The sequence below is a fragment of the Eucyclogobius newberryi genome, unplaced genomic scaffold (assembly GCF_026437365.1).
Source record: "Eucyclogobius newberryi isolate DKJ021-1_F unplaced genomic scaffold, fEucNew1.0.hap1 SCAF_19, whole genome shotgun sequence".
Classification (NCBI taxonomy): domain Eukaryota; kingdom Metazoa; phylum Chordata; class Actinopteri; order Gobiiformes; family Gobiidae; genus Eucyclogobius; species Eucyclogobius newberryi.
This window is the reverse complement of record NW_027315823.1, coordinates 18730304-18753026: the sequence shown is the minus strand read 5'-3', so window position 1 is coordinate 18753026 and position 22723 is coordinate 18730304. Positions and strand designations below refer to the sequence as shown.

Genomic DNA, 22723 nt, shown 5'->3' with positions numbered 1-22723 from the left:
AAAGCCATTGTGTAGTTTCGTGCAATGTGTCAATTATGTTTTCAGAAAAAAAGATTGTCTAATCAATTATTTTATGCTTAGAAATTATGCTTTTATTGTAGTAATTTATAAATGGGACAGTACAGACAACAATAAAAACATCAGAAGACAACATGACACACAAACATATACGGAAATACAGACAAAATAGTTATACAACCCTAAAAACATTGGCAGACATTCTGGTGTGGTCTTGGTTGAACTCTGCAACAGTCATGTCCATTTGTCGGTGCAGATTATCCATCGAAGCAGAGAGCGTGTCAAAAAGAGCCTAGACACAGAACAGTAGTGTGAATAATGAATCGGTTACGTTTGTATAGAGTATAATATACACAGTAATATATTAATCTTCACACAGACCTGAGCCTTCATTGTTTCTTTGCTGCACACATCTCTTAGATTCTGGATTTTGGCCTTCAGGTGCTGGGTCTCATTTGTGATCTCTTTAATCTTGTTGGCCATCTCCTCGCGCTTCTGGTGGATTTGGTTGTACTGTCTGGAGGATCACACAGGAGAAGTTGTAGTTGACTAAAAACATTTTTTGCCCTGTACTTGGATTAGGTGAGTGATGCTGGCAAAAAATCTCAAAATAATTGGGATCTTGTGCTAAAACATATGTACAGAAAGGAGTAATAGTAAACGCCATCATCATAAGAGAAAAGGCAGATTAATCCTCTGGCTTGCCTATTAACATCTTTTGTCCATTTTGTCTGTTTTTCAAACTTTGTTGGCCCATCATTTTGTTCAGTTAATGATATTGATATCAAGTTATAAATGATTCGCTTTTTTTGCACATGGAACAAAAATGTCACTCTTAATAAAATCTCTATAAAAATGAATTTATTAATATATTTTGTCATACTTTATTGGCTCCATTTAAAGCTCTATCCCTGCCTTAAACAATATTGTTTAATTAAAGATCAGTGCAACTTTAAAACCTTTAAATTCTTGTTTGAAAACTTGAATTTCACATGTGGAGAAAAAAATACCACTCAAATTGAGATATCTGTTTGTCACAAAAATGTGACATTTTTAGTTTTTGAGTCGGATCAGATGACAAAACTTTTCATACTTTTTCTTTACTCTATCCTAAGATCTGTAATTTACAGTTGTACTGACTTTATATTATTATATTATATTTATATTATATTTTTTGATGCAGGGATAGATCTTTGGATTTTTTAAAGGGTTTGAAATGTTCAACCTCCAGTTAACTCACACCATACGTTTTCATCTCTGCAGTTGTCTGTATAAATTCTTATAATAAATGGTTGACTGTATAGCCCTACATAAGAATATAATTTACTGAGGAACATTTTGAAAGAATAAATTGGTGATCAAGTATAAGGAGCTCAACATTAGCCACTTTGGTCCGTACATTTCACATTCATTTTTCCATTCGACTTTCAGGGAAGAAAGGGGGAAAACAAACACGTTTGAAAGCTTGCTTGGGGCTGATCAGTTATTTGCTAACGAATACTGATAACTATAGTTAGCGGAGGATAACCAGCTATGGTTAGCTGCACCGTTAAACTTTTGCAAAAAAGTCTATGGGGAAAAAATGAGTGGGAAATATACTTCAGTGTCAGTGTTGAGCTCCATAGCTGGACAAACAATTCTCAGTATGATTGTGAAATTAATGTGTATAAAGGATATATACCCCAACACTTCTTGGGTGTGCAGCTCCTTCCTCTCCCTTTGCATCTGCCTGCGGATGTTTTGCTTGGAGTCTTTGTCCTGCTTCATGCCCACCACTCGCTTCAGCTGACTCTCCTCCAGGCACAGGTTCTTCAGTTCCTTTAGCTTCTTCTCCGATGTCAGCTCCTGATTCTACACACATACTTAGTTATTAGTTTGGCTTTGAATGGTACACATAGGGTAGTTTAAGGATGTGGCAGAGGAAATGGTTAATGAAAAGAATAGGGTGAAGACTGGGCTAGGTACCTCCTCCTGCAGCTGCTTGATGTCGTTTATGCGGTTCTCCAGCTCCAGCAGCAGGCCATACGTCTGTTGAGTCTCAGCTTCGGTGAGGCCCACGGCCTGCAGCATGCTCTGCAGCTCCACCACATACTCGTCCGCTTTTTCCTAGTGCACACCATATCACAACTCTACTATGGACCAAATTAATGCAACAAATGTCTTCAAGTACAAAAGGCTTACGATGGACATTTTGATGTTCTTGACATTGTCCCTCATCTTCTCCATTTGGCTCTTGAGTTCCTCAGGAGACTCAACAATCTGAGACTTGAGTTTGTTGATGTCATCCTTCAAGTTAGTGACTTCCACCTTGATTTGGGCCTGTAAATCATTTTAAATCATACAACAATATTATATTTTAAATAATCTGTCATAGAAAAGTGCCCACAAATACACTAGGTTCTGTTGACATGGGGGTGTTATAAATTATGATAATAATGTCAAAATCACATACCAGTTTCTGAGTTTTTTCTGCATTTTTAGTTTTCCACTCAGCAATACTGTCCTTTTTAATGTTCTGAGAAAATACAACATGATTTTAATTCCAGTCAATATTTTCCCATGAAAACCAGACCCATTAACAAAAATCACATCATCGACAGTCAACAAAACTTGAAAAGGCTTTTTGACACATTCATGCAAAAACTAGTGTAAAAGCTGCGTGCATTACTTACCGCTTCCTGGTACTCATGAAGTGTAGTGGCCTGTAGTTCAGAAAGAGCTGCAGCAAGTTCATCAGCCTCCGCCTGCTGTTCTGGGGGGATGGTTCTGAACGCACACAGAATTTACCACAAAACTGCAGTGGCAAACTGAAGGTCATTTTATAACCTGATCTCAATAAGAACATTAAGCCCTCTCGCTCTTTATTATCAAGAAGTCAGAGACACTTACGTCAGTATCTCAATCTTCCTTTCACCTTCTTTATTAAATTTAACATAGGTCAGCAGCCTGTCCATGTCTGCCCTCTGGTATCACACAAATAAACTTAAATTTTAGCACATGCAATAACATGAACGTTTATGTGCATGAGTGTGTGTAACATACAAATTTGGCTTGTTTGTCCAAGACCACCTTTATCTTCTGTATTTTGAAGTGAAGGAAGTTCATGATGCCACTCAGAATTGTCAAGGTTCTTTGTTTCTCTACAAGATAAAATTAAATGTATTTATTAAATAATCCCAAATCAATTCCAAACTGAAACCAAGACGTACAGTATGTGTGCATAACCTCATGTATACATGTATACTACTAAGAAATGGCACACTTACTAGGAGCAAGAAGGTCATTCATTGAGAAATCAAAATACAGGCAGCTGGGCAGAAAATGGCGCCTACACGAGGGCAAAAAGCATGTATTAAGCATAAATTCATTTATTCTTATACTATTTATCAATAACACATCTGGCATGACACTAGGTCAATGATTTGGCCGCTGCACTTATTTCAGGTGAATTCCTGGGAGTCAATAATAATTGGTCTAAGGGGCCGAAAGTTTACACAACCCTGCTTTTGTTTGAGGGAAAATTAATATTGTGCTCAGTTTATATAACACAATCTCTGAGATTAACACACAAGAATATATTATGTTGTATAGGAATGTAACAATATGCAAATCTCATGATACAATAATATTGTGATATTGTTGAGAGACCAACAGATACCTTTTTTTCCTGCTGAAATGCCTTGACAAAACTTTGGGGTGAATCTTATTCCAAATTTAAAATATGAATAACTTATATTTTCATGATGTCTGCACTGAAGTGGAGCAACGGATCATGATCTATAGTTATCTAGCTGCTGCTGCTGCTGCAACAAAACAATGCATTTATCGGCTTGCAATTAAACATATTGTGACAGCCCACAATCTCATTTTGAGACTTTTGATATAACGATATCACAAAATTTTAGAACTGTCTGCCAATAAGCAAAATATAAGAGCACTTACATGCGAATGTATACGCTCAGAATGGAGGTGGGCCCTTCATGATACTGAGGATACTGAGGATACTGCATGTCGTCCAGAAGTGGAAGCTGTTCAAATCATTCACAATGCCGTGAGTGACACATTTTTATATATATATATTTTAAAATAGAAGACATGACTTACCATGGAGTGACACTCAGGTCTAAAACGAAACAAGAAGTGCAGCACTCTCATGTATAACATTTGAACTGCTTCAGGCTGTAAACGAGAAGATTTAAAAGATAAGGATCAGTGCCGATCCTGGTTCAGGAACGAGTATAAATTATACACAAGAAGATAATTATGTTATGTGTGGTGCATTAGAAGAATCAGTCCTCATACTTCTCCAGGACTGAGAGAGAACTAAACCAGGTCTAAAGGAGGACAAAAGCAGGACTGAACTAGATGAGCACTAAACGAGCAAAATCAGACTTTGGAAAAGACCTCAAACCGCAAGTTGTTAATCTTGTATTATTACAGTGTGCATCATACTACCAAATGAACAGAAGATCTAATTTACCCTTCATGTAGGGCAGGGGTGTCCAAACTTTTTTCACCAAGGGGCGCATTTTGAAACTTAATCGGGGCAAAGAGCCACAAACAACTTGACAATGTCGAATTTGTTGAATGACAAAGTGAATCATTTGAAATTTCGCATTTGACATAATTGCGATGAGCCTCCACACCTTTAATTAGACCTAGAACATTAATATTAGGTTGGTATAACATCAATATGCCTGAATTTTCCCAATTTCACAGTAAAAAGTACTACTTTTTGTTGTTTGGGCCAACATAGCAGGGAGCTGGAGGGCCAACAAAAATTGGTTTGAGGGCCGCATTTGGCCCCCGGGCCCTAGTTTGGACATGCCTGATGTAGGGTGACCAGACGTACTTATTTACCCGGGACAGTACCAGTTTTGAGCCCTGTGTCCCATGTCCCAGCATATGTATCCAAAACCACTGATTTGTCCCAGTTTTATACAAAACATTTCCCAGTTGTCCTGGTTTTGACCACTTTGAGACCATCAGTAAAGGGGGAAATATATCGTCGTTTCTTTTACCATAAAATAAAAAAGTTTAGAATTTAGAACAGTTTTTAGAATGATCAGAACACTCAAAATGTACTCCGTTATAGGGATTGAAGTCTCAGATTATATACTGTCTCACAAGTGAGCCGTGAAAGAGGTGTGAATGAGTCAATGAATGGACCGTGGGCATTAAAATTTACCTTTTTGCAGTTTTAATATTACCCCCAACCCAACACAGGTGTGTCCCAGTTTTTAATTTTGAAATTCTATCTTTGTTGTACCCATTTCGGACAGAAATGAGTGACCATGTAACTGTGGCTAGTAGTATGTATATAACGTTATACATGAGCTGAGCGAGAACTAACGTTACCTTTGGAGTTGGAGTAAGATCGCTCTTGTTTAGGTGCTTCGACTCTTGTCCTGTCAAAACTTCTGTTCGATAGAAATTAACAAGAACGTCCACGCTATACACTGGGAACGTGTTCTCAGACATTTTTGCTGCAGTTCAAACCACTTTCTAAACATGGATGTATTTCTAAACAACAATACTCAAAAGTGGCGCCTTAAAAACACTTCCTGTTTTACCCACTACACGGCTCCTGATTGGTCAATGTCTTCTTCAGTTCTACATATTACGCAGCACTGCCCTCTATTGTGCAAGTGGCTACAGCAAGTATTTTTTTCATAAATGTCACTGTCAAATACTATTAAACCTAGTGTTTGTACAATTCGGACAATCAATTGATTTATTGAACCTCCGTCATCAAATAAAATAAAATAAAAAATCTAACGTATTTTTCATTTTCACTTGGTTACAGTAGAGGGCGATCATTTCCCTCTGTCGTCAGAATTGCACGTGACACAACAAGGAAGTTTGTTGCAAAATCACAAGTCAGTTTTGGATTTGTGTAGGAGTAGTTTGGATATGAGAACGTAACCGGGAAAAAGCAATCATGACCGAGCAGTGGGCCGAGAAGATGCACCTTTTCTGCCGCAGCCCGACCAATTTCCTCTCCGCGTCTGGGACCACCGCCGAGACGCTTCTGGCGGAGCTTGTGCGCGAGCTGCGAGAGGACAGGGCCCCCGCTCATGTCAAGGTACATGATTTACATTTGCAACATAACCACATAACGTTATTATTTGAATGTCTTCCTTGACTTTGAAGATATACTATAATGATTATTCCATACTACAGTGGCTTTTGTTTCTACACACCTTTATATATATTTATATACATATATATAAATGTGTGTGTGTGTGTATATGTATATATATATATATAAAATACATTTTACTGCATTGTTTGTTTGATTATACAGGTTCTCCTGCTGAGCCCTTTCTGTGAGCAGCCCCTGGTGCTGTGTCCCTCACAGTCTGTGGGTGAAGAGACAGCCCTGGAGCTCATGTCTGTGTATTCACAGTGCTCCCCAAAGGCTCTTCCTCTGCGCTGTCACCTGCTCCTGGCCATCACCTCTGTTTTACTTTGCACAAACTGTGTCCGCCGTCACTCCAACGCCACTCAAGACTTCCTGGATTTGCTTTTTCTGATTGTCCAAGACACCAGTGAGCTCCACTCAGACAGTACATCCCGTTCATGGCGAGCCACTGCTTGCGACTGCCTGAGGGAGCTGGAGGCCTGTTGCCCCGGCCTTTTGTCTCAGCATTTAGAGCTCCTCGGAGCACTACGACAAAGAGAAAGCTCCAGGCTGCACCAGGCCTATTGTGAGCTGTACACTCTGGTGATGAGAAATGGTGTGTATCAGCTGGCACAGGACAGAGGGGCTGGACCAGATCATCTGAAAGCCCTTCTAGAGGGAGATACCTCAGTAGCATCTGAAGTTACACAAGACTCCAATTTGATGAATAGTAAAGACTTGAGTGCTCTGTCATCTCTGGTCCTGGGTCCTATGGGTGCTGTGCCCACCCTTCACACTGGGCCAGACTGTAAAGAGCTGCGCTCTGTTCTGTCTTCTCTGCTTGAGGACTCTTACTTGCTCACACCTCTGGCTCAGGCGGCTCTGCTCCACAAACTTATTGAGCTGGTGGCCATGGTTCCAGGAGTCCCACCAACCATATTCAGAGCGCAACTGCTGCGGCTGTTGGGTACCACCGAGGTTTGTTCTACTTAAATCTGTCTTTATCAGGGTCGTTTATTACATGGTGATGACAGACAGATGAAGACTAGCCAATGCTAACTTAAGACCTTTCAGGTTTTATCCAAGTACCACGGCAGGCAGCAGTGTGATGACTTAATTTCCTGTGTTATCTAGGCTCAATCTAGACTCAACTGAGGGAAGATTGAATCAGTTACCAATCTCAATGGTCTATTAGCATAAGCATTTGACAGACTGTTACCTTTGTTTTACATCCATTATATATTTGTTTAAATATCTATCTTTTTTTTTTTAGGTTTCCCTCCTTCACACAACTCTTCTGATGAAGAGTGCATTCACAGACAGCCTATTTAGTGCAGAAGATGAAGCTTTTCTCCTAAAACGCCTGGTTGTCCTTTCCCAACACCCATTGCTGAGCACACCTGAAAAACTCTTCTATATGGACTGCCTCTTGCATTTTCCAGAGAATCGTCCCATTGGTTCTGGGGATGGAGATGAGACACTGCCAGTGCTCTTAACTCCACAGTTAGCGAGTGCTTTAGTGCCAACAGTGTTCAATGACAGTGTTACCATGCTTACTCGATTCAACCTGATGTCTATGGTATATTTGGAGAATGGGGAAGGAGAAGATGAGGAAGGGAGGGGTCTGGCCTACATGTATGAGCACCTGGTTACTCTGCTTGGCATTGTGGGAAATCGGGGCCACCATGAAATTGTTACCACCTTTTTTAGAGCGTCCTTCCTTTTTCTGTCATACTTTGGTCACGCAGAAAACTACTCGAGCCACCTAATTAAACGGCTGTGCGAACTCTACCTCGATCACACTCACTTGGCCCCTCAACTTATCAACTTGGCCGACGAGACTCAAGACAAGCTTTCAGACTCGAGCTGGACAGTGGCACTACTCCAAGGCTTTCAAAGTACCATCACCAATGTGTCGCTCACAAAGATAACGTCTCGAGACCTCAACTGCCATCTCAAAATGATGGCCCGTGTGGCTGAAGAGAGGGACATTCCACAACATAGCACACTCCTCTTCCTGTCTGCTGTTGTCATGGCATCATCCTCGTCTTTGCTTGGAAACTGGCAATTGGGCAATGGTATATTAGCAGTTTGTCGCTGTTTGCTAACTCACCCAGGCCTGGACACTTTGCTTGTGACTTTAGCTGATGTCCTCCAGCACATGGCCACCAGCTATAGAGACACAGACATCCGGGACCACAGTCGCCTCTACTATACACTTCTCACAAACCTATCCAAAGAGAAGCTCGCTGGGGTGTTAGAGAGGGGCACTGCCACAGAGAAAGATCAAGTTAAGAAGAGAACGCTGTCTTGCATTGTAGCAGAGAGCGAGGGTCAGGCTAGCATTTTAGCTATTCAAAGGATGGAGAAAGAGGTTTTAAAACTTGTAGAATTGAGAATGATCGAGCCACGCCAGCTTTCAGATGTTCAAGACGGGCCATGTGATTCCATAGAAGCAATGGCAGAATATAGAGCTCAATTCGACAGTCCTGACTTTGCAACAGAAGTGACCATAAACTATCAGCTGGTTCACAGTGACAAAAACGTCTCTCACTTTGACCACCTTTTCAGTATTTGTCTACACTTGAGCCTTACAGATGAACATTATGAAGAACTGGGGGACATCAGTGTGCCTTGTCTCTTTAGGGAAAAGCCTCCTCCCATAGTAAAACTGAAGTTAAAGCCAAGGCAGCCGTACCCCACCTCTCTTCTCGCAAGCGCACTTTTCACCACACAAGATGGACTCACTTGGTATTCTGAACTTCCTGAGATCCACATCTCTTTTCAGCAGACCTTTTGTCCAGTGCCTGTACCACCAGCCTGGGGTCAACCCGACAAGCTTCATCTGTTCAATGCTCTGTGGCAGCAGATCTGCACAGAATGTGAAGATGTAGTGGAATCTGCCAAGAGTCTGTTTTGCTGTCAGTTACAAAAAGAAGAATTGGAAACACTGGTTGACAAACATTTCAAACCCTTCCTCGTGGAGGATGACAGTGACCAGGATGAGCTCAGAGTGTTAGTATTTTTGCCGCCATTGTCACACATGCTATTCAAAATCAGACGTGAAGAGGATGCTGTAAACTTTGACATAGCAACAGACAACTGGCATTTCCTGCCACACATCAATTCATTTTTACAGGAAGTAACATCACAAGGCCAGTCTCTCAGATGATAGCCAGCAGCTGATACTTTTAATGAGCATTTTAGCAAATTAATTAATCACATTTAGAAGATTGAAAATACCGTAGTTCTTTGGCAGTACAAATGTTCAATTGCAGAATATGGTATGGTTTTGAGATAAGTTTGTTTCCATACGTGCCAGATTTTTACTTGTATTTTTAAATAATTTTTCTGTCATCCATGTTTTTGATATTTCAGAGGAAGCAAAATAGTGCTAGAAACAAAATATACTGAGGAGTGCTTTGTTTATTGTATAGAAATGTATGATGAAAAAACAAGTAAATGTTGTTATGCCTGTGAATTTACAATAAACCTTAAGTGGGATCTTTGTGTACCTGCTATAACTAAAGAAAACATCAGCACATACGAGAAGTCAATGCAATATCAAGAATTTTATTTTGTAACCAACACAGCACCGTCATATTTAGATTGAATCCCGCACCACCCAGAGCTAATGTATCAGTTTAGTTTATTCATTTGAGATGGGGACCGTGCCCAACATACATTGTACCAGGTTGTAGCACAAGTGTTCATTTCCATCTGTAGTCCCCGAGTGATCTAAAAATCATTTTAAAACTATTTATGACCCTTATAAATTAATCTGTGGACAGATTACAGAAAACAGGATCTGCTGTAAAAAAGAAAAGAAAAAGAAAAATGGCTATACAATAGCCTAAGGGCTACACTGCAGCACATACTGCACCACTATTTGATGACTGTCCCAAACCCTTTGCCCCCAGTTCACATTTGTATCCCTCCTAAAATTACTGAGTACAAAAATTTAAAATAAATATGCATAATTTATACTATATATACTTTAGAGTGGAAATCAGAATTATGCAAATTAGGCCACCTTAAATTATGTCTGACATTATTGTCCTTGTAAAGATTCAGATAGGCTTTTGAAGTTAAGTCCTGTGTTTGAGGGTAAGGCAATCTGTTGATTTAGGAGTTTGTCCATAATGGCGATCTCTGCGTCCCTTTTCTCCATCTCTTCCACTGGGGTCCAGGACATATCATGTTGAAGTTTAAATCCACCAATATACGAATGTGGGCAGCTCGGACCCCATTCCTGAAGAAAATAGGGAACAAGAGATTTCAAAATATCTTAATGATTTAATTTTCAACACAAAATAATTGTACTTTTTTATGTTACCATGTGGTCTTATGTTAATTCAGATAAAGGTCATTCTAAGACTATTCAGGAAAGATCTGGATTTGTCATGTTAATACTGGATCAAAATAGAATATAGTTTTGATACTAGTTTCAGTATTGCTAAGTATCTAATCTTTGATACTTTTGACAACACTACATTTCCAATATACCGGTACCTTTCCGAGGCCCCACTTGAATTATAAGGAACTGAGGAGTAATATGTATAGCAATATAGCTTGCAGCAAATACTAAGGACACCAAAACCCACCTTCGGAGAGATAATTGAGAAATACTTCTGTCCAGATGGCCGTTCATAGAGGTAGTACATGTTTCCTGGTTTCTTCACAAGGTTACAGGCAGCATGGTGGAGGTCTGCATCTCGTTTAGCTTCTTCCAAAACCTAGACCAAAGAATTGTGTTAATACATCTGAGTGAATACTACTACACTGTATTACACTGAATACGGTTTACCTTTCTGGCCTGTTCTTGAAGGTATCTGATCTGGTCTGCTATTACAGTCAGTTTGTTGCTGGCATTTGCTTTGATGAAATCGTCTCCCTTGAAGAAAACAAACACATTACCTGGTTCCACATAAATACAAATAAATTATGTTGTTGAGTAGGCATACCCTTTGCACTTGTGAAGCTAACTCCACCAGGTCCATGGGGTCTCCTGTTCTCATGGTCTGGTAGGAGCTGACAAGCTCCAGACCACTGGGGTTAGAGCTGCTTTCAACCAGAGTCACTGATTACGCAAGGGAACAAAATGTAACATTTACTATGAAGATCAACTTTTATTTGAATAATCTCGAAAACTATCTGAAGCAGTTAGTTAATGTATCACAATGATTTGATCAATATTCAATCAGTTATTTACTGTGCCCAGTAGTGATTTTTCTGGTAATGAAGGTGTAGTTATTAAATGGTCAAACTGAAGTCTATTACCCCGAGGATTGGTTGTATCAATATCGAAATCAATATCAAATTAAAGAAGCAAACACAAATACATATAATAAACTTACGTAAGGTAACACGTGCATGCATAAACATGTCATGTTCTTACTGAAGCATATACTTTAAAAGAGCTCGTTATGCTTAAAGCTTTAGTATTTACCCCTGGTGGTTTTGTCGGGCTGGTTCGGGAGGCTCACGGCTCGCTCCATTTTCTCTCTGTCTCAGATGATCGAAAAGAAGCGTCTTCAGTTAATTCAGCCTTATATCAGAGAGGTTTTGTAACCTATGTTATTCTTACTGCTGAGCAAATCGACAAGTTGTTTCAGGGGTCCTGAATCTCCTCCCCCTGGCCACAAAGAGCTGGCTTTATTTGTGCCTGAGTAAAATTAAAACAGTAACAACAGTAACATTAAACAAGTGCTAAACTAAGAACTTTGATTATGCGTGTCGGTCCTATATGTGTGGTTATATCAGCCATTATCATTTTTTTATGTTTCGTGGCAAAGTGTTTATTCAAAGTTTAACTGGGGCATATAAATAGGGGCTGTAAAAAGCCTATACGTATTATGTATAGATGTGTGATTAGCGCAAAAATGCAAGTTGTTACGAAAACATCAAATAAGCGTGTTTGTTTAAAACTAATCAATATCGGAAAATGAAGGCTCAGAATGCAAGCAATTATTTATACACGCATAGCCCACAGTATAGGCCTACATGAAAACTTACCTATGAAAATAAAACTAAATTCCTCCCCAAACTTATCTAGTTTCACGTTGGAAACTCAACTCAGCAGTTTTTCCTGCTAGATTAAAGCTGTCACAAACGATTGTTTTAGTAACCTTAACCTTAAAGTCTGGTCTGAAAAATGAATCCCTTTAGTAGTCGACTAGTCAGACGATTATTTCTATTCTACATTGAGATTTTCTTAATTTTACATTTTTAACCAAATAAAAGTTGAAATGTGGCAACTGCTTTTCTACATTGCTTTACAATTAAAGTGTATTGGTAATAAAATGTAGAAATTGTAAATTAATTTGACATTCTTTGTACTTAAAATGTATTTTTGCCTGAGTTTTAGAGTCCATTCAACGATTAATGACAAAAATGCCAACTATTGAATGTAATAGTCAACTCAATGAATCGTTGTCAGGGGTTCACGCCATGGATGGTTCTCAGGAGCAGAATTAGGGGGGCGTAAAGCTCAACTCCGGCCCCACCTCCCGGAGAAAAATCCAGGCTGTGAACTTTCTTGTCACGGCTTGTGCGTGACTTCAGAGTCCAGCATCAACATCCTCCCGCCGGGCTCCCGGGCCGAGCAGACATGGAGCTCCGTTATTTCACCGTCATTACGTGCCTCTTCTGTCCCGGCTTCAGCTCACCGGACACGTCTCCGGACAACCGGCCCTTTCTGGAGCCGTATGACTTTCTGTTCGACACCGCGGTGGACGCCTACAATAAAGGAGACTGGCTCTCTGTCATCCTCAACATGGAGAAGGCTCTGAGGAATAAAGCTGCAGTCCACCGGGTCAAGGCTGAGTGCCGGCTCAACTGCGCGAACCAGACCGCGTTCAGTGAGCCTCTGTCGGGCCTGGGAGTCCCGATCCCCGGGGCGAGCTCGGTGGATGATCTGGGCTTCTTTCAGAAAATTCTCAAAAGAGCCGATTGCGTGAACTCCTGCGAAAACGAGAAGCTTGGGCCACCGACCATGCACCTCGCGAGCGCAGAGACTGAGCTGGAATTCAAGAAAAGAACACCGTACAATTACTTACAAGTGGCTTACTTCAAGGTAAAGGTCTGGTGACATGTTTCAGAGCTGAATCAATGCATTTCACGCGGATTTAGTGCGCGAAGAATAGACTTTTGTCCAAACTTCATGCTCGTCTAGTGGAGCCCCAACCCCCAAAGTGGAGACTGCCATGCCACGTCTTAAGGTGGAGCAGCTGCAGACTCTGCAGGATGCACCGCAGGCCTGAGGCTTCCAAGTGGTGGAGGACTTATACAATGACACGTTGACAAACTTTATTGATTCATAAAGGAAATGACTTGTAACTCACACATTATAACAAGAAAGATTAGTGATAATACACATTCAAAAATATTTACAGTAGCAAAAATGGCAAAACAGTTGTCAAATAATGTATCCGTATATGTAAAAATAAAATAAAAGTAAATAAGATATAGTCTTTTATGCTTGCTTGCTTGCTTGCTTGCTTGCTTGCTCTTATGCACAAAATAGCCTATTAGAGGTATTTGAATTATCAGCACTGTTTTGCTCTGTGCAGTCATCATGGTTTATCTTAGAATGAAAGGAAACGGTATGGAATAAAACACAGTAACAGGAGCATTCTTAAATATTAATTCGATACATGTCTCATGTAAACCGAAAGTTTTAACAAGCAGTTATTTCAAGTCAATAGCATGAATAACCTAGAGTATGTGATTGTATAGTATGGCACTGTGTATGATGCATGTATATGTCACAAAAAACTCAGCTAAAGTCCAATGCAACAGTGTAACCGTGTACCTCAGAGTCAATCAGAAAGTGAACTCATTAAGCGAAAAGAAGTGGTTATAACGTTATACCTTTTGTTTTCTGTTTTCTAGATCAATAAACTGGACAAGGCAGTAGCAGCTGCACACACATTTTTCCAAGCCAATCCTCAACACATGGAGATGAAACAGAATCTGGACTACTACAAAATGATGGCTGGAGTCAAAGAAGAGGACTTTAAGGACTTGGAGATTAAGCCCCATATGGTGACTTCATATTCATATTGTTTGTCTTGAATATCACTATGAAAGACATCAAACCACTCAACATTTTGTTTCCTCAGGATGAGTTTTTGATGGGAAAACGCTACTACAGCCACGACTCTTTTGGTTTGGCCGCAGATTACTTTGAAGCCGCTCTTGATGAGTACTTCACAGCTGATAAAGAATGCCGAGCGCTGTGTGAAGGATCCTACAACTACGACGGGTACAACTACATGGACTACAGTGCAGACCTCTTCCAAACCATGACTGGTGTGAAACTATTTTGACTTCTATATTGAAAAAAGACAACTTGTTTATTGTAATCCCTGTGTTTGTATTAGATCATTATACGCAGGTGTTGAACTGTAAGCAGCGCTGCTCAGTAGAACTTTCCTCCAATGCGGGAATGGAAAAGCCCTTTGAGGATTTCCTCCCATCGCACTTTAATTACCTCCAGTTTTCATATTACAACAGTAAGTCGGAATTGCACACATTACATTTTTAGGTACAGCCAAGTGAGGCTGTGATAAAACTTTCAAACCGGTGCAGGTATCTCAACAATAACTCACTGAATGATTATTCTGCTTGTTGTTTTGTTTGTCTGCATCCAGGTGAAAGCTATGCAAAAGCCATAGAGTGTGCGAAAACCTTCCTGCTGTTCCACCCCAACGATGTAATCATGAACCAGAACCTGGCTTACTATTCTGTAGTGCTGGGCGAGGACAAAGCCAAAGCCATTTCAGCTAGACAGGTACAGATGGTGCTAATCTAATGAAGTAATGACTTGATTCATGCATAGAATAAGACTTTGCCCTGTGCTCCCCGGTGCTCGTGCACTCGTACACCAGGCTCAGAGTGCAGCCGGCCGCAGTGTCATGAGTTTGATTCCTGACTCTGACAATGAACTGCATGTCCTCCCCTCTCATCCCCCAGCTCAAACTGTCCTCTCCTGTCTGATAAAGCCTGCGGGCAAGAAAATCTTTAAAAACGTTGCCCAAAGTCAGCAGTTCAAACTCCCTCGGACCAGTGCATGTTGTGTTCTGAGGGAAGACCATCACCACTCATCAAGTCTGTTTATGAATGTGTTGCATTGGCAGCCGCGCTTATATCAGACTGCCTCAGGGCTGCTCTGGCTACAGAAGTAGCTTACCTCTGGAGTGATTGATTACGATTTTATACAAATCCAAGGCTATTAGTATGAATACACGTAGCAATTTAAATTCCCCATCAAATTAAAAGTATTATTTCAATAGGAATTTTAAATGAACGCAGCTCAATCAACAAATGGCTGATTATATTTCCTATCATTATGACCAGCAGTAATTTAGCTTCAATGAGCTCAGTGATGTCCCAGCTTTAAAATTGAGACATTAGAAGTAACTAACAGGCAGTTAACGCTCCCGAGACAAACATTAACAGTAATGCAAACCACTGAATGTCCTTTATTATGGTGGAGATTAGGGCTGATGATCTAGTGATGATTTCCCTTGGGGAGTTTTGGCTGCACAGAGCTGTTAACTAACCATTTTAAAGTCAAAGGGAAAAAAGTAAAGCAATGAAATGTTAAGCCCTGAAAACCATGAAATCTTCAAGGAAATGTTTGGTTATGGAAATGAATATGTAATATTAAAATGAAATAATGTACATTTTCCTTTTGGATGTTTAAAGCAGTATATCTTGTATTTGTATAGGTTGTTACACAGTACATCCAACAGTCCATTCTAGAGAAGCAACTGCTCTACTTTGGTTATGAAGCCTTTGGTATCACATTTGTGGATCCTGTAAGTAAACTGAGTCAAGTTATACACATTAAATAGCCATTTTGACCTAACTTGATCTGTTTTAGGATTCTTGGACTCCTGAGGACATTATGCCCAAGAAGCTGAGAGATAAGCAGAAGTAAGAAAAGTGGTATATTTGATGTACACGCAATTGACTTGGCGCAAACCATATTGAAACTAGAGTCTATTTTAAAACAGTCTGTGATAAAATGTGAATATATGAGTATATTTCTGTGATATATTTTATCTGCATAATAGTGATATTTTATCTGCATCATTAGTCTAAGAGAAGAACGGGTGTGTGACAAACTGCATTGCATAGGGAAAAAACGGGGTGAGACGCAGGAGGGTCAGCCAGGCTCCTTACAACGGCCTGGCTGACACAGCCCAGCGTTTTCTCCCAAGCTTGCCATACAAATGTCTGATATTTCTGTGTCGTTTCATATTCTAAGTTGAATTGTGTACTCTATGTGTTACGGAATAGCATCGGTGCATGTCTCATCCCAAGGACATTTTCTGATTCCATGACACAGTCTGGCATAGTTCTCGTTAAAATCTTTTTGGAAATAGTGGTACTAGAATACTTTGAGCTGATTGGGCGAAGTGTCACAATGTGCAGACTGATAAATCCAACTGTTTGCCAAGTCTTCACATCCACAGATGCACAAAGATGTATTACTTTTTAGTGGGTTAGGGTTACAAATCTCACCTTTCTGCACAAGGTTACTAAAACATGATCGATTTAAATGGCTCTCTTTCTAATCTGATTCATTTCAGGGCTGAAAAAGAAGCTACCGCAAGAATCACAGAGGAAATTGGAAACCTCATGAAGGAAATTGAAACTCTAGTGGAGGAGAAGAAGAAGGACTCCTCAGATTTGGCCAAGGTTATTTCTCCCCTGGATGGTTAGCATAAAATAATGATACCAATCGAATCCGTTTTCAGATGTGTTGATTACTAATAATTGTTTTTGCATTTTTCAGCTGTCGGTGATGCTGTGCTGTATGATAACATCAAGATTAGCATGACGTCCAAGCAGCTGAATGGCTCAGAGCGAGTTCTACTGGACGGAGTAATCACAGATGATGAGTGTAGGGAGCTGCAACGCCTCTCGAATGTAAGCACCTAAAACACTGGTCATTAAAAACATCATTCATTGTGTCAGGTCTGTGTCTTCACGCCTGTATGTTATATGGTGTGTGGAGAGTCCAAACCTTGTGCATGAATGTAGTGTGATGGAGGAGATTGGCAGTCTATTTCAGGGCAGTTATGGCTAAACCAAGGGAGGCGAGTGAATTAATAAGGTCTACATTATTATATGCTTGATTTTAATGTATTTTAATGGTGATTTTTATTTCTATTGGTCCCCAAAACAAGGTGAATTCAAATATTTTCAATTGCTATTCAAATGAAATGACTGGGATTTGCTGCATACAAGCAACACCAGGTCATAACAGAACACTTTCTATTAAATACAATGGAAATGGTTTATGCTTTATGTTTATCTTTAGTGTCCTGACTGAACCACTTGGTTCAGTCAGGACAAAACTAGGACTGTATCCGGTCTAAGTCAGAACTCACCCAGGTTCAAACCATTATTGGAGTATGACTGACACAGAATTAAGAATGTACTGAAATTAATATATGTAATAGGACCAGATTGACCAGAACAGACTGAAATCATTATATATATAAATAAATAAATAAATACATACATACTGTACATTATTTAATTACATCGGAATTTTTTCCAAACGCATATTTTCAAACATTTCAAATTAGCTTTTATTAACGGGCTGCAGTTTCATAGGAAGCCAATGAACAAGCAAGAAACAAAAATCACTTGATTAATGACTTGACCATGAAGTTAGTAATGTTAATAGGGTTTCAAGACACAAAAGGTTGCAACTCATTTTTTTGAATCTTGTTACAAAATCCACCAATTTTCCTTAATAACATTTCTTCTGATAATCATAATACACTTTGTTCTATCTAATAAATGTCCAGGCAGCTGCTCTAAAAGGTGACGGCTACAGGGGGCGTCCTTCACCACACTCCCCCAGTGAGACCTTCCAAGGAGTTACGGTCATGAACGCTGTAAAGGTCAGTATTGTTTCATCCTAATACAGAAGAGTGCATGTTTCATAGTGCCTGTTGGTTATGACCATGTTACTGACTGGTCTACAGCTTGGACAAGAGGGAACGGTCCCCCTCAAGAGTGCTCGTTTGTTTTATGACCTCAGTGAGAAAGTGCGGAAGGCTGTGGAGACCTACTTCCAACTGAAGGCCCCGCTGTACTTCTCCTACTCTCACTTGGTCTGCCGCTCTGCTCTTGACGGTAAGCTCTAAATACCGGCACATGTCGCAAGCAACACATTTTGAACCTACCTGATCTACCTTCAATTCAGATTAGATTAGATCACGGCGGTTCTCAAAAATTACATTCAGTTATATTCATACTTTTGTCCTCCTTTAGGTTCGTCTTTGTTCAGAATGTTTTGAATATTGTCTGGTCCTGTTGTAGACTTGTTTGGAACTAGTTTAGTCCAGGTATTTCTGTTAAAACTTTGTGGCGCTCAGAAAGCCAACTACCGTATTTAGATGTTACTTGGTGTTGGATTAAAAATACAGCTTTGTACTATTACTGTGAGTGTATGGAGGCTATTTAAAACCTGTTTGTCTCGGTTGTGTAGATAACCAGGATAACCGCAGTGATTTGAGCCATCCCGTGCATGTGGACAACTGTGTGCTGGTCTCTGAGCTCAATGAGTGCATTAAAGAGCCGCCCGCATACACACACCGAGACTACAGGTGAGCGCGGGCACATTAAAATGCCTACACAGTGTAATGACTGGTCCAATAACACTGTGTTCCATCTTATAGTGCCATTCTTTATCTCAATGAGGATTTTGAAGGGGGAGACTTCTTTTTCACTCAGCTGGACGCCAAAACTGTCACTGTATGTACACTATAAAGAAAAGTCATCAGAATAACTCCACTTTCACTTGTTTTGATTAAATGTAACAGCATTTTAAGTAATTATATAAAAAAATGCAGTGGGCCTAAATGTTTTTTTTTAAATAATGAGGTCAAGATTAAGATAATGTATATATGTTTTTGTATGTGAGCACGCTAAAACGGCTCATGTGCATGTGCTCATGTGATTGCAGGCTCAGGTCAGGCCCCAGTGCGGTCGTGTGGTTGGGTTTGGTTCGGGGAAGGAGAATCCTCACGGAGTCAGAGCTGTCACTAAAGGCCAGAGATGTGCTGTGGCCCTGTGGTTTACCCTGGATCCTGCTCATGAGGAAAAGGTACATTCATATGCTTTAGGATAATAGGATTAGCATTGGTGGACAGGTTCTTTGAGTTTATTTAGTAAACAAATGCAAATTATACTGCCAAGAAGAGTAAACTATAATGTTACTAAACCCCACAATGCCAAAATTGTCTAAAAGGAAAAAAGTTATTTATTAAAAGTGTATGTAACAAAACAAGGTAAATGTACAGTATTGTCAATTCACACATTATTATTCTTTATGTTAACAGGAAAGAATACAAGCTGGTGATATGCTGAAGATGTTTGACACACCTGTCAATGCTGAGTTCAGCCAAAGTGACCCTGCAGCAACAGCGCCAGACAGTCCCACTCCACCCCACCAGGGGGCAGCAGACGCTCAAGAAGGGAATAAAGTGGACACAGCTAAAGATCCAACAAATCCAACAAACCCACCAAAAGAACAAAAAGCACAAGCTGTAAAGAAGACCAAAGTAGACACAAATGATAAATCAAAAGTCAAGATTAAAACTGTAGACAAGAGTAAAACTAAAGCAAAAGGCAAAGTTACATCCAACGCATCAGCCAAACAGGGAGACAAACAGAAATCTAAATCTTCTGCAAAACAGACTGCAAAATCAACTAAAGGTAAAACCACAATATATCCACAAGACAAACAAGAACTGTGATATTCGTCTGCTTTAGTTTTCCTGTCTATTGTTTATTCTACTAAAAAGAGGCAAGACAATCAGAGGCCTGCTGTATGAATTATGATGCCACTCGCATCTTCAAGTGTACTACTGTTTACAGAAATGTGTCATTCATTTTATTGTGGTCTGTCGATGCAAGTGTCGTTTTTTATGTTTCTGTGTACAGAATGGAATAAATAAAATGTTAAGTTTGGTAACATATTGAAGTTTCTATGTTAAACATTAGTTTTGTAAACAAGGCTCATAACTGTGTAGCTTCAGTGTATTAGAAAATGCTCAATGAAATTGTTGGATTTTTGACTTTGTATTATTTAACCAGGAGAATCTCATTGAGATTAAAAGCCTCTTTTCCATGGGAGTCCTGGCCTAGAGGCAGCAAAGTTACACAGTTACAACATACAAATAAACAACTTTTTTAATTAGCACACGTTATGAAAAACATTTGTACATTATTGAAGCAGTTTGTAATGCTTTCAACTTAGTTTTAACGGATTTAAAAGACATGCACTGGATCAAGTCAATATGTTTATTTCTTTGCTGTGAGATGCAGGCTGAGAATGTCATTGCAGCCCAGAGACATCATCTGAACCCTTGCAATAAGTATTACAAATGCAAAGCATAAATGTAGGTGTAGGCTACCTTCAGGTCCCACTGTCAAGGAAGCTGGACTGGAAGTATTTTCATTATTCTAAAAATGTTGCCTATTTTTATAATGTTACTTCCTGGTTTGACATGAGCAGCATGTGACAAAGGTAGCAGTAATTTCATAAATGTTACCTAGCAACCACATAATGGCCCCTGTTTTTTATGTGTGTAGCTTATTGATGGCATTAATGAAAGAGATTCCTTATAGAACTCAGTTCTACTTCCTCCTGTAATTTAAAACAGTGAAAACATATTTTTCTTATTTAAGAGACAGAGATGAACACTGGTTCATGTGGTGTAGTGTTGGAAATATCATGTATGATCATAAGCATAAAAGGTGTCCAAAATAATGCAATTTCTTTTTAACATTTCCAGCTCAATCTGAAATAGGATTTAATAATACTTGCATGCTATGTAACTAATCATTATTAGTGGCTGTTTGTTGAAATTTCTCCCATAAAGAAAGTTTAGGTGGGACCATAGTTTCCTCCATTATGTGTCCTGTGTGTGGTGTACGCTCAGTGCTGTCTTTGTAACGTCTCCCTCAGCTTTGACTGAGCGATAGTGACTGACAGTGGCCACTTTGTTTGGCTGTGTGTCTGTGCCTCTGGATTTGCTCATTGTTTGTGCAGTGTGTTTGTGAGTGTGAGTGTGAGTGTGTGTGCTGGTGATGGGGAGTACAGTAGACAACAGAGGACTGAGCAGCGATTGGTACGCCGTTCTCTCACTCTGCAGCCCACGGGCCATTTCAACACATTTTCATAACTATCAAAAGTTCTTCAGTTTCATCTCCACAGTCATCCATATATTTGGAGTTGGTTGCCTTGGAAACAGAATGTTGGGGTGGTCCACTGCAGGGTTAGAGCTGAGATGAACTCTTGTTGGCTATTGAGACCTGGCCCAACCTCTGTCTGACAATACACAGCATGTCCATTCAGCAGAATCTGAATTTTTGTATTGAACCTTTTGAAATGACACAATCATAAAAGCAGACAATTAAGTTTATTACTATTAATTTATTATTTTTGACCTGATTATAGGGCATTTTATGTTGAGGGGGCGCGGTGGGCCAGGTAACAGCCAGCACGGAGATGCCCATACAATCATATCACTTCCCGTAGATGAGAAATGTAACGCCTGTGTAATACTTCTTTTAGCTGAACTTTAAAGAGATACAAAGCTGTGATAACTAAAAACACGACAGTCTGCTGCCGTTAGTGTCTCTCATCTCTGCGGTGTCTGTGCTTGTATCTAAAACCAACCTTGTGTTAGTTAGACAGAGGCTTGTATTGTTGTGCTGCTGTTCTGATGGATGTCTTACTGATGACTTCACTGTGTCATGAACTGTCCCCTTATCCTCTTATAGGATGGGCCACAGTGGTGCCGGCCCGGCATGGAACCATCCCTTGGCTGTGCAGAGGTCCAGACACGCCCAGTATGTATATAGCTGTTTTAGTTTATTTAAAATCACATTTTTATTTTCATGATAACGTTGTTGATTCGTTTATGTCTGCATGGGGGGAGATACCAACACACAAGTCAGAAAATGGTGGGAAAAATAGACGTAGCTTCTCTCTCACGAGACAGCACATACATGATACATTTTTGGAATTGCAACCATAAAAAAGGTGCCAAAGAGTGTGAGAAAGGTTGACCAGACACTTATATACGAACTGTGCTCTTTTCAGTTAATGCACTTTCTCATCAATTTAATACCAATTAAGTTAATAATAAGGTGATTGAGATTCAAGTAATGTAAAATTAGGGACTTTAGGGACATTGGCATTGCAATAACTAACTAACTTAAAACTGGGCTGTTCTATGTTTGAATGGTAAATAGTCCTTAAAATGTTCAAAAAGTAATGTGACTGCCCCTGTACTCAGGAAAAGCAGAGAAGCCCTGAATGTCCTGTCCATGTACACTTACTCCAGCTCCTCCACCGGATGTCAAGGTGTTCCCATGCAAACCGAGAGACATCCAACATGCCCTAGCTCTTCCCTGAGCTCCTCCCAGTGGAACATGCACAGAATATCTCTCCAGGAAGGCGTCCGGACGGCATGGAAAAAACAGATGCTGTGCCACCATAGATGTGGGGGAGCAGTGGCTCTACTCCAAGCATTCTATATC

General features: G+C 39.9%; 4 protein-coding genes across 4 annotated transcripts; 2 read left to right on the top strand and 2 right to left on the bottom strand.

Annotated features, from left to right (window-relative positions):
* Window positions 1-142: 142 nt before the first annotated feature.
* nuf2 (UF2 component of NDC80 kinetochore complex) lies at window positions 143-5524 on the bottom strand. Its single transcript, XM_072452849.1, has 13 exons — window positions 5377-5524; window positions 4123-4197; window positions 3961-4046; window positions 3285-3346; window positions 3061-3158; window positions 2908-2981; window positions 2691-2784; window positions 2471-2533; window positions 2200-2337; window positions 1984-2124; window positions 1700-1869; window positions 400-535; window positions 143-310 (listed from the first exon to the last, which is right to left on the bottom strand). Exons 1-13 carry the CDS (start codon window positions 5497-5499, stop codon window positions 191-193), a joined length of 1380 nt encoding a protein of 459 aa, XP_072308950.1. The 5' UTR covers window positions 5500-5524; the 3' UTR covers window positions 143-190.
* A 344-nt stretch (window positions 5525-5868) lies between these two features.
* On the top strand, window positions 5869-9647 carry ap5b1 (adaptor related protein complex 5 subunit beta 1). Its single transcript, XM_072452015.1, has 3 exons — window positions 5869-6103; window positions 6326-7120; window positions 7416-9647. The coding sequence occupies exons 1-3, from the start codon at window positions 5960-5962 to the stop codon at window positions 9312-9314; spliced, it is 2838 nt and encodes a 945-aa protein (XP_072308116.1). The 5' UTR covers window positions 5869-5959; the 3' UTR covers window positions 9315-9647.
* Window positions 9648-9695: 48 nt separating this feature from the next.
* On the bottom strand, window positions 9696-11767 carry cunh1orf50 (chromosome unknown C1orf50 homolog). Its single transcript, XM_072452017.1, has 5 exons — window positions 11592-11767; window positions 11107-11222; window positions 10950-11036; window positions 10747-10878; window positions 9696-10394 (listed from the first exon to the last, which is right to left on the bottom strand). The coding sequence occupies exons 1-5, from the start codon at window positions 11638-11640 to the stop codon at window positions 10194-10196; spliced, it is 585 nt and encodes a 194-aa protein (XP_072308118.1). The 5' UTR covers window positions 11641-11767; the 3' UTR covers window positions 9696-10193.
* A 955-nt stretch (window positions 11768-12722) lies between these two features.
* Window positions 12723-20151, top strand: p3h1 (prolyl 3-hydroxylase 1). Its single transcript, XM_072452016.1, has 15 exons — window positions 12723-13217; window positions 14036-14188; window positions 14266-14455; window positions 14527-14658; window positions 14797-14936; window positions 15877-15966; window positions 16032-16084; window positions 16744-16871; window positions 16950-17083; window positions 17974-18069; window positions 18154-18304; window positions 18660-18777; window positions 18850-18925; window positions 19137-19277; window positions 19513-20151. The coding sequence occupies exons 1-15, from the start codon at window positions 12753-12755 to the stop codon at window positions 19927-19929; spliced, it is 2484 nt and encodes an 827-aa protein (XP_072308117.1). The 5' UTR covers window positions 12723-12752; the 3' UTR covers window positions 19930-20151.
* Window positions 20152-22723: the final 2572 nt, after the last annotated feature.

What these genes read in the sequence shown, in the direction of transcription:
- ap5b1 (XM_072452015.1), top strand. Translation starts at nt 5,960, where the DNA reads ATGACCGAGCAGTGGGCCGAGAAGATGCACCTTTTCTGCCGCAGCCCG. An exon ending in GGGCCCCCGCTCATGTCAAG is followed by an intron (nt 6,104 to 6,325) that starts GTACATGATTTA and finishes TTGATTATACAG; the next exon opens with GTTCTCCTGCTGAGCCCTTT. An exon ending in GGCTGTTGGGTACCACCGAG is followed by an intron (nt 7,121 to 7,415) that starts GTTTGTTCTACT and finishes TTTTTTTTTTAG; the next exon opens with GTTTCCCTCCTTCACACAAC.
- p3h1 (XM_072452016.1), top strand. Translation starts at nt 12,753, where the DNA reads ATGGAGCTCCGTTATTTCACCGTCATTACGTGCCTCTTCTGTCCCGGC. An exon ending in CGGTCATGAACGCTGTAAAG is followed by an intron (nt 18,070 to 18,153) that starts GTCAGTATTGTT and finishes ACTGGTCTACAG; the next exon opens with CTTGGACAAGAGGGAACGGT. An exon ending in CTGCCGCTCTGCTCTTGACG is followed by an intron (nt 18,305 to 18,659) that starts GTAAGCTCTAAA and finishes TCGGTTGTGTAG; the next exon opens with ATAACCAGGATAACCGCAGT.
- nuf2 (XM_072452849.1), bottom strand. Translation starts at nt 5,499, where the DNA reads ATGTCTGAGAACACGTTCCCAGTGTATAGCGTGGACGTTCTTGTTAAT. An exon ending in TGGACAAACAAGCCAAATTT is followed by an intron (nt 2,982 to 3,060) that starts GTATGTTACACA and finishes GTGTGATACCAG; the next exon opens with AGGGCAGACATGGACAGGCT. An exon ending in AGAACATCAAAATGTCCATC is followed by an intron (nt 2,125 to 2,199) that starts GTAAGCCTTTTG and finishes GGTGTGCACTAG; the next exon opens with GAAAAAGCGGACGAGTATGT.
- cunh1orf50 (XM_072452017.1), bottom strand. Translation starts at nt 11,640, where the DNA reads ATGGAGCGAGCCGTGAGCCTCCCGAACCAGCCCGACAAAACCACCAGG. An exon ending in GCCCGACAAAACCACCAGGG is followed by an intron (nt 11,223 to 11,591) that starts GTAAATACTAAA and finishes TTGCGTAATCAG; the next exon opens with TGACTCTGGTTGAAAGCAGC. An exon ending in TTCAAGAACAGGCCAGAAAG is followed by an intron (nt 10,879 to 10,949) that starts GTAAACCGTATT and finishes TCTTTGGTCTAG; the next exon opens with GTTTTGGAAGAAGCTAAACG.